The 15240-nt window shown below is 36.0% G+C and overlaps 1 protein-coding gene across 12 annotated transcripts in view; it reads right to left on the bottom strand.

Annotated features, from left to right (window-relative positions):
• ptprt (protein tyrosine phosphatase receptor type T) overlaps positions 1-15240 on the bottom strand; it is a 360770-nt gene that overhangs the window by 109209 nt on the left and 236321 nt on the right. For all 12 annotated transcript variants that reach the window (XM_041980879.1, XM_041980882.1, XM_041980880.1 and 9 more), the window contains one exon: positions 6547-6682. In XM_041980879.1, coding sequence (XP_041836813.1) covers positions 6547-6682 — 136 coding nt within the window. The remainder of the gene's footprint in view (positions 1-6546; positions 6683-15240) is intronic.

Raw genomic sequence — 15240 nt, 5'->3', positions numbered from 1 at the left:
TTGTTGTAAATACTTGGTTTATGCTTTAAGAGGTAAATATTTTGGTTAACATGTTGAAGAAATATCGTTGTTTCTTTTTTCATCTCTTGCTATGCTATTGAATTTGGCAACATTAACATGGAAATTCACTGCATTAGGACCGACTAGCCATACTGAATTTCTGGTAGCATGACAACACAAACTGGACTCGTTTGACCACTCTTACCCAATGTGCAACAATCACAAAACTGGGTCACTGCTTCAGCTGCCTTATTGCGGCTCATTTACGTATCAATCCACAGTCAAAGTGGTGGTGGAGGAGCCTAAGAGATGGTAATTTTCTGGAGCAAGTGCGAATGTTGAAGAAGGCGCATGTTCAAGTTGGGGGCTGCATACAGTACCTTTTGGAATGGTAATCAGAGCGTGTCGGGGAATAGCCCACCTGGAGGGGTGACGTAATCGGGATTCCCGGCGAGCAGGAAGTCGCAGCACAGCGAGTGTTGGATGTCCCCCCGCGATTAGACACATTGAAGTGGAAGAAATTATCTCCGATCCTGCGTGGGGCTTTTATCTGTCGCCCTGTCTTCTTATGGAGGTGAAATAAATAATATGAGAATAAAATAACCCTTCCTAGCTACCTCAAACAGATTCTGTGTTGCTTGATCCAAATCTGATTTGTCTATGTTAATAATGCTAATATTAAAAGATTAATCAGTATGATAAATACATCCTATTGAGAATAGAGCTAGGGGCTGTGATCCAGTATTTGAAAGGTTTTATTAACCTACTAGCATTCATTTCTGAATAAAACAATTGGCAGCGCACAAGCATGTTACAATTTCACATTCCACGTCAAACGATGATTATGTATTAAGTTTTATGCATTTTTATGAATTGTGACTGGCCATCAGAGGTGCTTTGAGTGGCGCCTCTGCCGGTCAGTGTAAATTCAGATAAAATCTGACAGACTACGGGCGATGAGAAGTCTGTGAGAGAAGCGCCATCTTCTGGGTCTACCCTATATTACAAGGAATGGGTGGAGTTTGATTAAAACATCGACACTCCCAGGAGAAGGAGGGGGCCTCTCTGGCGGCTGGAAGTTGGAAGGCAGCTGGCTGGAACTGGAATGGAACTGGGCTGGAAGCCAGCAGGTATTCGGCTGGCTTTCAGCTTGGATGGGAACTTTTAAACCGCTACTACTGTAGGTAATATTTTTTTTTTAAATTAATAATTTAATTAATTAACAAACTTGTTATAAATTGGACTTATGGGGATGAATATTAATTGGATTAACAAATTGGCTTGAATTGGATTATGCTCATAAAGAGCTTTGAGATTACTTTGTTGTGGATTGATTCTGTACAAACAAAGTTCAGTTGAATAGCATTTTACATGTGTTGTGATAATCGCCTCATTGTCTCCCCATTGCCATTATCTCCCCTGTCTTCACCTGACCAGTATGTGACCTTTAATCCTGAATTGTGACCTGGATTATCTTAAACTCATTAGAGCACCTGAGCAGCATGTCAACTAAGTCCTTCTTTTCAGTCTTTTCGATCCACTGAATTTTCTTTTTTTTTTCTTGCCACATTTCCACTGCACTAATGGCTCCCTTCTAATTGGCTTTTTATGTATATCATAGCTTTATTTCCATTTCATTAGTATGTCTTCTCAAACCCAGTGCTGCTTTTTTCCCATCCCTTCTTGTTACCTTTTTACCTTCCCTCTCATTTTCATCCTTTTCCTAAGTCTCTACATCTCCTGTTGCTATTGTCTTTTTCCTTCTTTGAATGACAGATTTTTATCCCCCTGGTATTTGAGATGTTCTCTGTTAGCCTGCATTAGCCTCTAATTAGCATTGCCAACTGACCCCTGTGCCCTGTCTACCTTCCTGACCTTTTTCCCTCTCTTGAAAAAGATGTACGATGTTCATGTGTTCAGACTAACAATGCTGTATCCAGTTCTCTACATGATATGGTGTCTGCATCGGTTTTAAACTTCCCTTTGTTTGTACAATTAGGTAATGATCATACAAACAAAGAAAAGTGTGAGTGTGTGAGTTTAAGATGCAAAAAGCCTCTTAATGCTATTGCAAATTTAATATTTGACCAACCATCTTCATGGTAATATTTGTAAAATTAAACAACAAAATAAATTTGTTGTTTGCAACAGATATCTAAATACAAAATTATAAAAATGAGTCGGAATTCCATAAATCTTTATTGCATATCTCGACACTTTGGTAGAGTAAATTGTAATCACTTTGTCTCATTAAAGGTGAGGTTAAAGCTGAGCCACCTTTATCGCTACCCGTCTAAGTATTTAAACCTAATGTAAAAAGAGTGAATATACTTTATGCCATAACTTTGTCACATAATCATCAACAAAAAGGTCATCATTTATTTTGAGTGAAGTTATATAGAACCAATTCGTTTTGCTTTTTCACAGATATAAAAAGGTTAAAAATGCTGACAGTGCTGCTTTATAGAGCATTTTTGAGCAGGTGTGCTTTTTCTGAAAGCAGTCTGGCCGTTTTCTGTCAGCACCATGATTTATTTTATTTACTCTGTGAGAAGTCTTAAAACTTAATGTCTTAAAAAATCTTCATTTCCTGTAATCAAAATCCTCTAGTGGCTTCACTACATACACATTAGTTTTTATTCTACAGTTCATTGTATTTGCAACAGATAAAATCCCAGACAGTACTACAAATCGTGGAAATACACTTACACCAGATTGCAGATATCTGATCAACAGTTATGTCTTGTAGAATAAGATATTAAATTATCCCAAAGTCATGTACTTTTTCTCTTCTTTCAACATTTTAAACAAGATTAATTTGATTTTTTTTTCTTTCTCTACACACACACACACATATATATATACAAAATTATATAAATATATATACACACATACAGTACACAAACACACACACACACACATATATATATATATATCAGACTCACCTCAACTAACCAGGAGATTGGGATTGTAAAGTATCAAAAGGATGATTTTACTTTAAGGTTGCATAAATATCAGATATACAGGAAAGTAACATCCCAATGCATGTTTAAAAGTGTTAAAAACCTCTAAACACACCTTAAAATTCACAATGTACTACCATGAAAGGAATAAGTCTACCCTGTTATGGTCCTTCCAACTAATAATCAATTAATAAAGCCATCCCTTTTCTGACCCCTAATCAACCCTCTCTAAGCAAAAATTCTCAGACCTTCGTCTGCCCAACGAAGATACAGGTCCAAGCTCCAAATCTCTCCATTATTTGACCCACACCTCCAGTTTGCAATGGTATGTTGCCATTTTGGACATCAGGCTGTAGTTGTTATGTATAACCATCTAAATTGCTAATCACAAATCCTGGATGACCAAAATGATAGGTCAGGTCACCTCTCCAAAATGGAGGAGTAGGGCGGGCAAAAAAAGAAACAGACTTTACAAGAGGAGCACACTCAAAAGCCTTCAAGACACAAAGACTAGCTGGGCGAACTCCCACACACCCTCCAGTATCCTTGCAAGGACAAATAGGTGGTCTAGTGTTTGACAACCAGGGTGAAAACATTCTTCCTTGTGAATCCAAGGTTCCACTACCAGCTGGACTCTTTTCTTATGCATTTTGGCCTCTGATGCTTTATTGAAAAATCTCCTCTTAGTTCTCAAAAACAAACAGGTCTTTCATGATGGCAAAAAGATGTCAACTTTTTACTGGAAAAATCAACTAACTGTCCCATACACATATAAAAAACATGCTTAGCAGCTATAAAAGCAGCAAATACTAGTGTATACAGCTACTTGCCAAACGTACTTGTGCTTTGTACTGACCATACAGAAAGCAAGTTTTTTTGCTCTACTTTCTTTTCTCAGTTTTTTAATTTTTTTTTTTCTTTATCAGAAATCACAATCTGGAAATAAAATGATCTCAGCACTATGTTTAACATATATTTTCTCATCAAAGTTCTAAAATAGGCTTATCTTTATTAACAGTAAAAGGAAATTTAGACTTTTGCACCGAAGGATCTTGTGTTCAGGGTTCTCATCAGGTTTTCATTGCCAGTATGTAGTTTGTGTTGAGCCAAAACCTACTACAGATCCCCCAAGACGTTTTGTAAAGTAAAAAAATGTTTGTTGTGAGATTTGCTTTGTGTGTGTGTGTGTGTGTGTGTGTAAAATGGGAAAATGTAAAATGAACATAAAATTATGACAAGAACATTAAACACACGTGAGTCCCAGCAAATCATATTGTATAAGCATGTGCAGGTGGGGTAAAGGGGGATATGTGGGGGCTGATGAAGCAATACAGAGAATAAGAGAAAGAAAAGGAAAGATAGACAGGTGATGGTGGCAAGCCAGTGTACATGGTAAAGACTCAGTAAGCTTTCTATCCTGTTAACTGAATGACTAAAAAATTAATACAGCACATATCAGTTTAGATATTTAAACTCGGGGCACCTCTTTTATTTATTTCTTATTTTGTTTATAAGCATTAAGATGATTAAGAACATTTTCAGATTAGCATCTTTCCTCTTACCCATAAAAAAGAATAAAAAATCATGGCTTTGACAATCATACATATCAGTTTGTATCCTGCAATGTTTAATATATACTGTATGATAGATATTTGTCATCTGATTCTGTAACTAAATATCTTATTTAAATAAAATCTACTCACCTCCAGACATTTGCTTACTGCTGTTGTAAGTAAATATTTCTATCTGCCCACACATTAATTTAAAGTTATGAGGACACTTGGTTTATTAATATCTGTCTTCTGTTATTTTGATCAACACAAAGTTGTCAGTAATTACTCTTATCTCAATTTTTTTTAAAAAGTTGGGATGGAAAATGCTTTCAAAAATACAAACAAAATACAAAACAGTAATTCTTACATTTACTTTGAATTGAATTTTAATAAATTAATGAAAGTAATGTTACATTGCAAATGGTATGAAGGTAAATTTCTGTTTTGTCTCATCAATTTAATTTAACTAGTTCTTTTACATCCATGTTAGCATTTCAGCTCTGCAACATAGCCAAACATAGCCCACCACCTCTAAACAATATTAACATGCAGCTTCGTTTGTTGCACAGTAAAGAGTTCGCGACAATCACCCCTTCACAATAAACCCTGTCAGCTACCGATGAACGACTTGCTCACTTGCTCTTTACGTACTGAAATTCATCCAGTTAACTTGAATGACTTAAAGATATTTTATAAATACAAAGATATCTGCTAATCTTTCTTTGCTGGTTACTGTTTCTAAAATAAAATACTTTTTCTTTGTTCTTTGTTGAGAGATTGTAAACCTTTGTTTTTTAAAGACTCAGTCTTTTATATATACTGCCTTTGTACAAAATAAATTATCACAATTACCTACTGACATCATCTGTCAGAAAAAAAACACATTATTTTATCATTTATTTAATCATTACTAGCCCTAAATGGTTTTATTTTGTTGTTTCTTATTTTGTTTTCTAAAAAGGATGTTGCTAGCCTGAAATGCAAATATGGCTGTATAGCTGATGGGGCAAACATACCATTTTCATACTATTGCCTATTTAATAAAAAAAAAAATAAAAAAAAAAAAATAATATCTTATTACAGTAAGGCTACATCCACACAGATTAAATTTTGATATATTTTTTTTTTAAGTTTTCCATAAACATAGAATTATTTCAATGTTCCACACAAAACATTTGAAAGAAGCTCTAGAATATAAGCCAGGCCTGTGAGTGGCGCTGTAACACTGCCACAGTGAAAAACAGAGGCAGGGGCTTAGAGCATGTGGTAAACCCATGTGATGTAAACAAACATACAAAGGAGAAGAAGAAGAAGACGCCCCAGCAACAAGCTAAAAAAGAGCAACAGCTTTAAATGCTATATCATGCTCAGTAGCTTGTGCAGCACAAAGCCAACACTGTAAAGGTTGTTACATACTCTACGAGAAACATGAATTTTTTATTTTTTATTTTTTTTTGGTTGTTAGGACTGCAAGAACAAAGGGACATTTTTTATGCTATGGATGTGGTTGAGGACATCTTGCAGCTTGTTCTCGATTCATCAGCCAAGCAGAACTTTCTTCTTGTTTGGCTCCGAGAAGTATTGTGTGATTGGTCGGACGTTTGAGGTGGGCGTGGTTAACTCGGAAAAGCAAAAAGCAGAAAGTTGATGCCAGGCTTAATGGATAACTTTAATTAACAGCTGACTGAGGCAGTCAGAAGTATAAATACAACACGTGGTATACGAAACCAGTACCGTTGATAAACTTGAACCTGCCTCTGTGTGGACATGGCTTACATGTATGAATCGCTGCATTTCTTAATTTGCAATTTCCATCCCAACTATTTTTTTTTTCTGGTTTTGTGTTCATACATAAAAAAAAAATATTATTGGTAGTCTCTGTCATATATACGGTTTCTGTTTTTGTTGACTGATGGTTGTCAAATCAAGGTCTCTTTTCTTGTTTGGGGCCAAATCAGCAAACCGAACAAAATGCTACACACAGCTCCTGGAAGCTGCTTCACTAACGTGATGTTTGGTTTACTACATACCTGCGCTTGAAGGTGAGGACAACTCCGAGGAGGATGATGATGAACATGAGAATTCCTGCAATCACTCCAGCCATTTTCACCGTGCTGTCCACCTGCTTCTCGGGCTCCATGGCATCAGAGTCCTGAGTGGATGCACCTACACACACATCAATGCACACATGCACACACACAAAGTATGCACATAGTCATATCAGTAGTCAACTTCTAAAATATACAAATAAAAATTATCATGAATGTTTGCACACACCAAACAGAAACAGAGCAAAATACAGATACACACTTACACACACACACACACACACATACATTAGTCAGCTACAATGAAAAACAACTGCAGGATTAGTCCCATGGTGTATATAAGTCTGAGCACCTCATGAATATGCAAAGACTAAAACAAGTCATAAAAAAACTGCAGAGGAATGAAAACATTGATGAGATGCTAAAAAAAAAAACAATAATTATAAAATAAAAATCTGCATTTTCTTCAAAACTGACAAATGACTACATTTAATTTAAGATTCAAACAAAGAGGGAAACTTTGACCTTTTAGAAAATAAGGATTTAGTTTTTGACTTTAATTAATTACAAAAGTAAATTCCTTGTTTTACCAAATTTTAGCATTAAAAATTATTTTGGAACAAAATGGTTGAATCCAAAATAAATTGGTAGGTGTAGTCACTACAGGGTTTTAGTTGCTCTTATATCAAATCTGTCAAAGAACAGGATATGAACATTTAGGAAGCTGAGATAAAGAGAAAGTTAGCAGATTTTAAAAGGATTAAGCGTAAAAAAATATCTTTAGTTCATCCTGACATGAATACAAGAAAACGAGATAACAGGATGAAGCATGCCAACAGTTTCACACTTAGGTGACATTTATTAATTTATTTTCTTTTTTTTGTTCAAAACTGTCCTAAAGGACAAGCAGTGACTTCACGTGAAAGCCATGGAAAGATCATAAAGAAGATGAGACACGTTCAGGGCTTTGCATCGCTCTTTTATGCAGAAGGATGACATGATGTGGTGAACGGATGAACAAACAGAGGGTGGAAAACAAAAGGCTGCTGCGTAGTTTGGATTTCTTTTTGTTTTGTGGTTTTTGTGAAAGTGAAACCAGTACTGAGGTTTATAATGGATTCATTGCTCACAGGGAGGTGATATAAACGGCTTCAGAAAGAAGCTTCAGGTCATCGAATCGCCCGTCTTTCACATGATGTGCATGTCCTGCTTCGTTTTCGGTGATGTTTTCAAAGACCCAAAACAGTTTAGAGTAATAAACTTAATACATAAAGACCCGGTGAATATTAAATCCTCCCTTTTCACGCTGATTTAAATGGCTGTTTAAAATAAAGAGTGATGTGTAATAAAATGCTTGCCGACTGTCTTTAATCTTGTTTCTCTATCCTGAACACATTTTCATTAGTAAATAACAAGCAACCCTCTGGCTGTTTAAGTTTATTAAAGTTTAATAAACTTAAATATTCTGAGTTGCTTTTGATTCACTAATCAAAAGGTGTGTTCAGACAAAAAAGTAAAAGAAACAAACTAAGCAACAGAATGGCATAAAGAGTCAACGGAAGGACACTTATAGATGTTTGGCTTTGGGCTGTGAATGTTCATCCTGACTGAACAATTTAAATTAAATTATCAGGAGTAAGATTTAAAAGGTTAAGAAGCTGGTTGATGACCATTGTGAATGCAGACATAATGGCCCTTTGGTCATTCCCAGAATGTCCGCAGGAGGTACAAATCTGGCAAAGTAGTTAACTTGCTAATTGTTGATGGAGTAAATAAACATTGCTGAGGTGTTTGCATCAAAAGATGAACCTTCTGTTTAATGCTTTACTCTTTCTCAGTGCTACACTTGTTACAGTAGTAACTAAGAGGGTGGTAAAAAGAGAAAACATACCTAAATATAAAAGTTGCAAAACCTATTTTATTATTATTCTTGAGTAAGGTGGCAGTAGTGGTGGTAACAGTAGAAATATATTTATTAATTTATTGATTGATATATATTAGCTGACTGGCTGATTAACTGATTGACTTCAATAATAATTCCCCACCTTTCGTTTTAACCATGAATGAATATGCTCTGTTTGTTTTTACATACTCAGATGCAAGGGTCATCCGATTTTAACACATTCTATGTGAGGTGAAAGAGATAGAAACCAGTAACTCCATAAACTTCCTACAGTATAACAAATTACACCAAATGAGAACCAGTAAAGTCTGCTGTCGGCTTTTACGACCTATGATCTCAGCATCAGTGCATGTCATCCTGCCGAACAAGGCGGAAAGAGGTGTACTTGAGCTGTATCTGCTTAATTGCTAACAAAACCACTGTGGTCATAGATGTAAATTACTCTATAAATCCAGGGATACATGCTGACCTGAAACAGTTCATCAGTCCAGTCCTGAATCATATCTGACATCTGATGTGTCAAGTGTTTTTTAAACACTATGTCCAATTTAATTACACATTTAGCTCCCAAATAAATATTGATCTGTTTAAAAAGGAGGGCCTACATTCTCTGGGCTGATGAATGAAAGCACAAAAAAAAAGATAAACAAAAATTTTATCAGCAGAAGATGAATACATGTGACAAACGACTCACTTCGAAGATTAATTACTTATAAATTCTGATGGAAAGAGAAAATGAGGAGAAAAAAGAAAACTGGACTGAGAATGACTAGAATCCCTCAAGCTTGAGATCAAGCTCTCGTTTTCCTGCAGACATGCACCAAGCGGACTCTTGTTATAACCTTGATAGACAAAGACAGCCGATTAATAGAGTAATACCGCTGTGTGGGAGTTCAGTTAATCCCTTGTCTCTCTCATCTTCGCCCCCTCTGCAATAACAACACAAGGTTGGCAGCAGAATGCACTGAGCTAACGGTTTAAGTACCTAACCTTGGCACACTCCGTAATAGCTGCTGCAGTCCTTAACAGCTGCAGTGATGAGATGTTCTTCTAAAAACCCTGAATACCATCAATGACAACACACTATCTTTGTACACTAGTCACGGACAGCCTCCAGTCTTTCAGGCCTTGAATAGATAAATATTAATACATCTGTGGCTCTCTATCCTTCTATCTAATGCTGAAAAAGAAATGCCTCTTCACCCTACATATTTTTAAAGGAACTCAGACATTTCAATGGAAGTATTCAGAGAAAAGTTATGTACACTTCTTGAAAAGCTTCAAGTTGTCCATATTTTCACCACTGAGATATCTGAAAATCCACCGGTATTGAGTGTTTTGTTCATTTTAGCTACAATATCCTGAACCTGACAAGATCAACTAAAAAGTACATTTAATCACTTCTGCTATATAAATTAAATCCAAATAGGGCTGAAAAAGGATTACAGAGGCAAAATAAGAAGTGAAAAACATTTAGCGAGACTTGAAGCTGATTAATTTTATGCCTGTGCACTGCAAAGCAGTTGTAGTATGAAGGCAATATTCTGCTCTTGCAGAATGCTGGAATGCTGCGTTTAGATTGTTATCCTGATCCTTGCAGGTAAACGTTTAAGTGTCAGGTAAGAATAATGCTTTAACGTAGCATGTGCACATATTTGAATCATATAAGGTAAAATATCATTAAAGTAAATTTTTCAGAAGATGTTGAAGCAATGCAAGTGCAGCCAAATCTTTAATTCCACAGCTTATTCATAATTTCAAACCATTTGCAGCATCTTAATGCAGTACAAAATTCATTATCCATGTAGTTTTATCACCTAAATATATGTAAAAGACTGAGTCTCATTGTTAAATGAAATAATATATCATTTATTTAAGGGTGGGTTGAGAGGACAGGAGAGTAGTAAGTTGTAGCACAACTTGCATATTTTATTCTAAAACTTTAGCCACCCTGAGCAGCCAAATGTCTCCATGGCTGCTAAATATTTAACTAAATGATTTAGCTTCAGACAGTAACAGATGATATGAGTCATTGCAGCCTTTTACACCCCCACCCATCAATGCCTTAAGGAAATAGCCCGCTGCAGGTGTTGCTGCAATCAGTGGAGGTGTGCAGAAGTTCAAACCTGCCTGTCTGTCAAGCATATTATAGTTACATGAGAGCCTTGGGCGATCATGCAAGAGACGAGTTCCCACATTTCCCTGCAGAGTGTGCCCCGGTAATCACCTCACAGGAGTATTAAACCTCAATTTCCCCCTACGATATGCATCGCCTGACACATTTCCCTGTGACCCCATTTGTTCACAATTCACCAGCTCACGTGTTGATTGGGGTCAACAGTTCATGATGTAACAGCAGAGGACCCCCATCTGGTGACAGGTTCAGCTTCATTTACCACTGCAATTGGCCAGCTCGGTAGCTGCTCAGCCAATCGGGTGAACTTCGACAGGGTTCTGACCGGGGCAGAGGAGAAGTGATATAATGCCACTGGGTCCATTACATGGGGATAAAAGCTGAGAGCAGGCCAATTACCACGGAAAAATAAGATAGACGGCAGCAAATAAAATATGGAGGATGCTAAAGTCTCATTTATTACTGTTTTGTTTCCATGAAGCAGTTATAGATCCATGTTGCTGTCTTTACATTGGCAGGTGCTGCTGGCGTTATTTTCCTGGAACATATTAGGTTACACTTAACAGTTCATCTAAGTGCATGTAGGTTAAAACGTCAAGTTATTTCAGAAAAAGTTTCATTTCTCTTTGAAATATATGGTGGAAAAAAATACTTGATCACAGCAGTGGACAGCTGACAGAAACAATTTAAACTATCATGAAAATGTTTTAAGATTCAAAAACCCACAAAGATTTGAATTTGATCATGAACATACATGGTTAGAATATCTATTTTTTAAATTTATCCAGTAATAAAAAAAAATCTAAATTAATTACAGATCATTATCCTTCATACATCACAACATGAAATCATCTCACTTGACTTGTCCTGCCTGCCTTTAATGAGCAATGTTACAACAGCAAAGCTAATATAAGGGAAGAAAATCTAAAATGAGTTTGTTTTTAAAAAGTAATCTGCTGTCGTAGCTAAAAAGTATTTAAAACATCTTATATTTTTACAGAGTGGTTAAAATCAGTTTCCTTAACATAAACTTGTTTCTTAAATGTTGTTTAAATCACCCTAAACAAATAAAAATTCTCACACATTGTCCACTGTCCTTTCCTTTTCCTTTAATAGGTGGGCTAGCACTTACACCAAGACAAGTCTTAAAACTATTTATTTTTCCAGTGAAGTTCCCACAGGAGAAGACATGAAATGTCATGTGTGAGGTATAACTGCTCTGGCTGTCTTTGTTGCTGCCAGAACTCACAACCACTTGGCATTCACAGTGTCAGGCTGACATACCAGGGGATTACTGTATACATGGACAAGAAAACCTACTGGAGGCTAAAAGGGAAATAAGAACAGAGAATCAATTTTTAGCTTATGAATATGGCTCAGAGTGATCCAGGAATGATGAAAATGATATTCTGTTTGATTATTATAATCAAGTTTGAGTTGAGGTAAGGATGCAAAATTAATGCTGTGGGCCAGTTAATCATCTGTTATAATATATGGTTCTTTCATTAAAGACAAACGGACATGTAGAGGGTGACAGAAACTTCACATAAACTGTTAAAGTGAAATTGAAAGAAAAAGTTGTGATGTCTACTTTGCTGCAGAAGTGTAGAATTTTTTATTTTACATTATTAAAACTGCAACAACATCGGCTTGGTGATGATACCCAGTGCTTCCTGTAAGCATTAATCCTCAGAATTGCTTGGCTCTGCATGTGTGTGCAAGTGTGTATGTGTGTATTTGTGTAATATCCTTTTCATTTATACATCTCGTTGCAATTTTTCTTTTATTTCTCCCACTAGAAGAGCACAATAAAATTATCAGGGTGGAATTATGGCTGAAACCAGAGATATTAAAAACATAATCTCATCCAAATGGAGAGAAGATTGATTCTCCTAGCAACCAACGCACTGTATCAGGCCTGAATGGCATATTAAATGCTGCTTTTCTGTGTGTGTGTTTGTGTCACAGGTACAGCTCACCAAGCGTGGGTATATAATGTATATTTATGTGTTTGTACATGAGTTCCTCCATCTCTTCTTTACGTAGATCTTTTGAGTGTCACCAGTGAGGCTGCATCTGTAGTACTTTCTTCATGTCTTCGTACTTCTTGTCTATATATTGTCAATGAAACAAGTAAATGAAACATGCAAACTGCATGTTTGTTACAGGATGTAGGTTACGTGTATGCGTGCATGTAGGGTGAATATAAAGGTCTCATTTTCAGTCTTGTTTGTCAGCAGCTGCAGGAAGCTTCCTCTGTGGATTAACGTTAGCCTGGCTGAGTGTTTTTAACAGGATTAATAATCTGATTTATGCTAGCGCAGTGCTCTGCGTCAGTCTGTCTGCACACATGTACGTCATCTTAAATGTGCCTTTCACTGTGACCATTAATATCTCTGGACATGGTTGGGTTCACACAACACTAGTAGTGCAGGGTCACATGAACACAGTTCATGTTCTCCTATAATGTAACATTCAATGAATGCTGCTTAACTTGTCACATTGTACTGTTAACCCAATGAGAGTTGTACATAATTACAAAATTGTAAATGACATCTTATTTCAATGTTAACTTGAGTAAACGTTAATGTAGGTTATTGAACCCAGTTAATGTGCGTTTAACTTTATTTAAGCGCACAAAGCTAGTGGTTAACCTGCAGGTGGTGAAACACCTTGGACGAACAATTCTCTATACTCAAAGAAATCTAACAAGGATGACTTAATTTGTTTGGAAGGAAAGAATAACTGTTCCATTGTCATACTTTCTCATTCTCATATGCCTCCACTGCAACACAAAACAAAGCAACACAAACAGTGACACATGGATGTTATGCAACTTAATTTTCATTCTGGTCCATTCTAGTGGTTTTCATCCTAGTTGCTAGGAGCAGCCAACTACTCCTAGCAACTAGGATGGGTTAAATGCAGAGAACGAATTTCCCAGCTTGGGATTAATAAAGTATAACAAAATAAATAAATAAAATCTGTACGCACGTTTTCTGTTCAAGTTTTATAATAACTATTCTTTTTATTTGAATCATCCTTAAAATATTATCTTGTATTCCCTTTTCAATCTGCTTCTGTTTTGTTCTATTCACAGATGTTTTCTATGACTTTACAACCATTACTAGTTTTACATATAAACATACACATGATGGTGCAGAGAATTATACATTTAAAGGCTGAATAATTAGGATTTTTTTCTATAAAAATAATGTAAAATGTTCTCATTTGCTGCGAAGGATAAAAGGAAGCTTCCCTATAAACAATCTGTCTCCTACATCAACAATGTCTTTGTCAAGTTTTTCTCCTTCAAATAAGAGTTCCTTGCCGGAATAACTTCGGTGTTGCTCTTCCCTACTTCCTGGTTCCTTATCCAATCATATGCGACTCCCCACGGTTGCCAAATAACAGCACCGTTTGGTATTTTATGTTGGCAAATAAGCAGCAGCATGCAGGTATGGAAGCTAGTAAAAGAAGCGGACCAGAGATAGTTTCAGGAAAACCTCAAAAAGCCTTGGCATCCTGCTAAAAAAAAGCAAACGACCAAAAACGGAATGAAACAAGGATCAATACTAGAGAATCTTTTGAAAGGTGGAGAAGTCTGAGCTGGCAAAGTTTCTCCTCGAAAGGTAAGCACCGGAATTTTGCTTAAATTAACCGAAAAGTTTATCTTGATTTACAAAGATTTTAGTTTAATTTATTTCTCGGCACTCATTAAATTAATTTGTGTGACTGTATGGAGATATTACTGGTGGCCTATTAATTTACAACAACAAATGTAATGATGTTTGGGCCAAGTGAATACTGTGTTTGTCCTTATAAACTTTGACTGCAGTTCTGATTTGAAGCACTAGGTGTCAATGCTACTTATTCTGCCTTTAAGGACGAATCAAACAGTTTGCTTCAGAAAATAAAGCAGATGCTCCTGTTTTAGATAAATGTGGGTAAGTACTAAAAGTAAACATGTCAATATTACTCCAATGGTGTCTTTCAACAATATCTTTAGGTTGTAATACAAGCTGTCTTGGGAACTTTACATTTTACTCTTTAAATAACATTAGTTTTAATAACAGAGCCTAAGAAATCAAGAAGAACCTAAGTAGGACTTGATTGATTCAGCAGTCATGATAAAGTATACAAAAACACATCTGGACTTCATGAACTTTATCAAATAGACGTGTTCTGATGCATTTAAAAAAGGACTTTCTTACCAAAAGCTACAACTTATTTATCAATGATCAGCCTGTAGCTGTCTAATTCATGGTGCAAATGATGTTAATGTGTTGAGAAGTATAGTTACTCAGCCAACAGACAAAGAAAAGGGAATTTCAGATTGGGATATGAACTTAGGGCGACCTAACACTTCACAGGTCTGAGTCAATCTTTATCTTTTTCTATTTATTGCATTTTTCTGAGTGTGTCCCTGGTGTTGATGCCTTCCTTCCTTTTAGGTTTTCTTCTTTGTTTCACAAGAAAATGGCATGCATGCAGTCAAGTCTGACATTCTTACTGCACAGTGGCATAAACAACTTTTCATTTAATGCTTGCTGGAACTTTGCCCTTAAATTGCTATGTCATCTCCAAACATCTATCTATAAACACTCAAGTATTTGTTTTTCTCTCTCAAAGTTATTCA

Source organism: Melanotaenia boesemani, chromosome 3, assembly GCF_017639745.1.
Source record: "Melanotaenia boesemani isolate fMelBoe1 chromosome 3, fMelBoe1.pri, whole genome shotgun sequence".
NCBI lineage: Eukaryota > Metazoa > Chordata > Actinopteri > Atheriniformes > Melanotaeniidae > Melanotaenia > Melanotaenia boesemani.
Note: the sequence above shows the minus strand (reverse complement) of the source record. Positions and strands in the feature narration are given on the sequence as shown.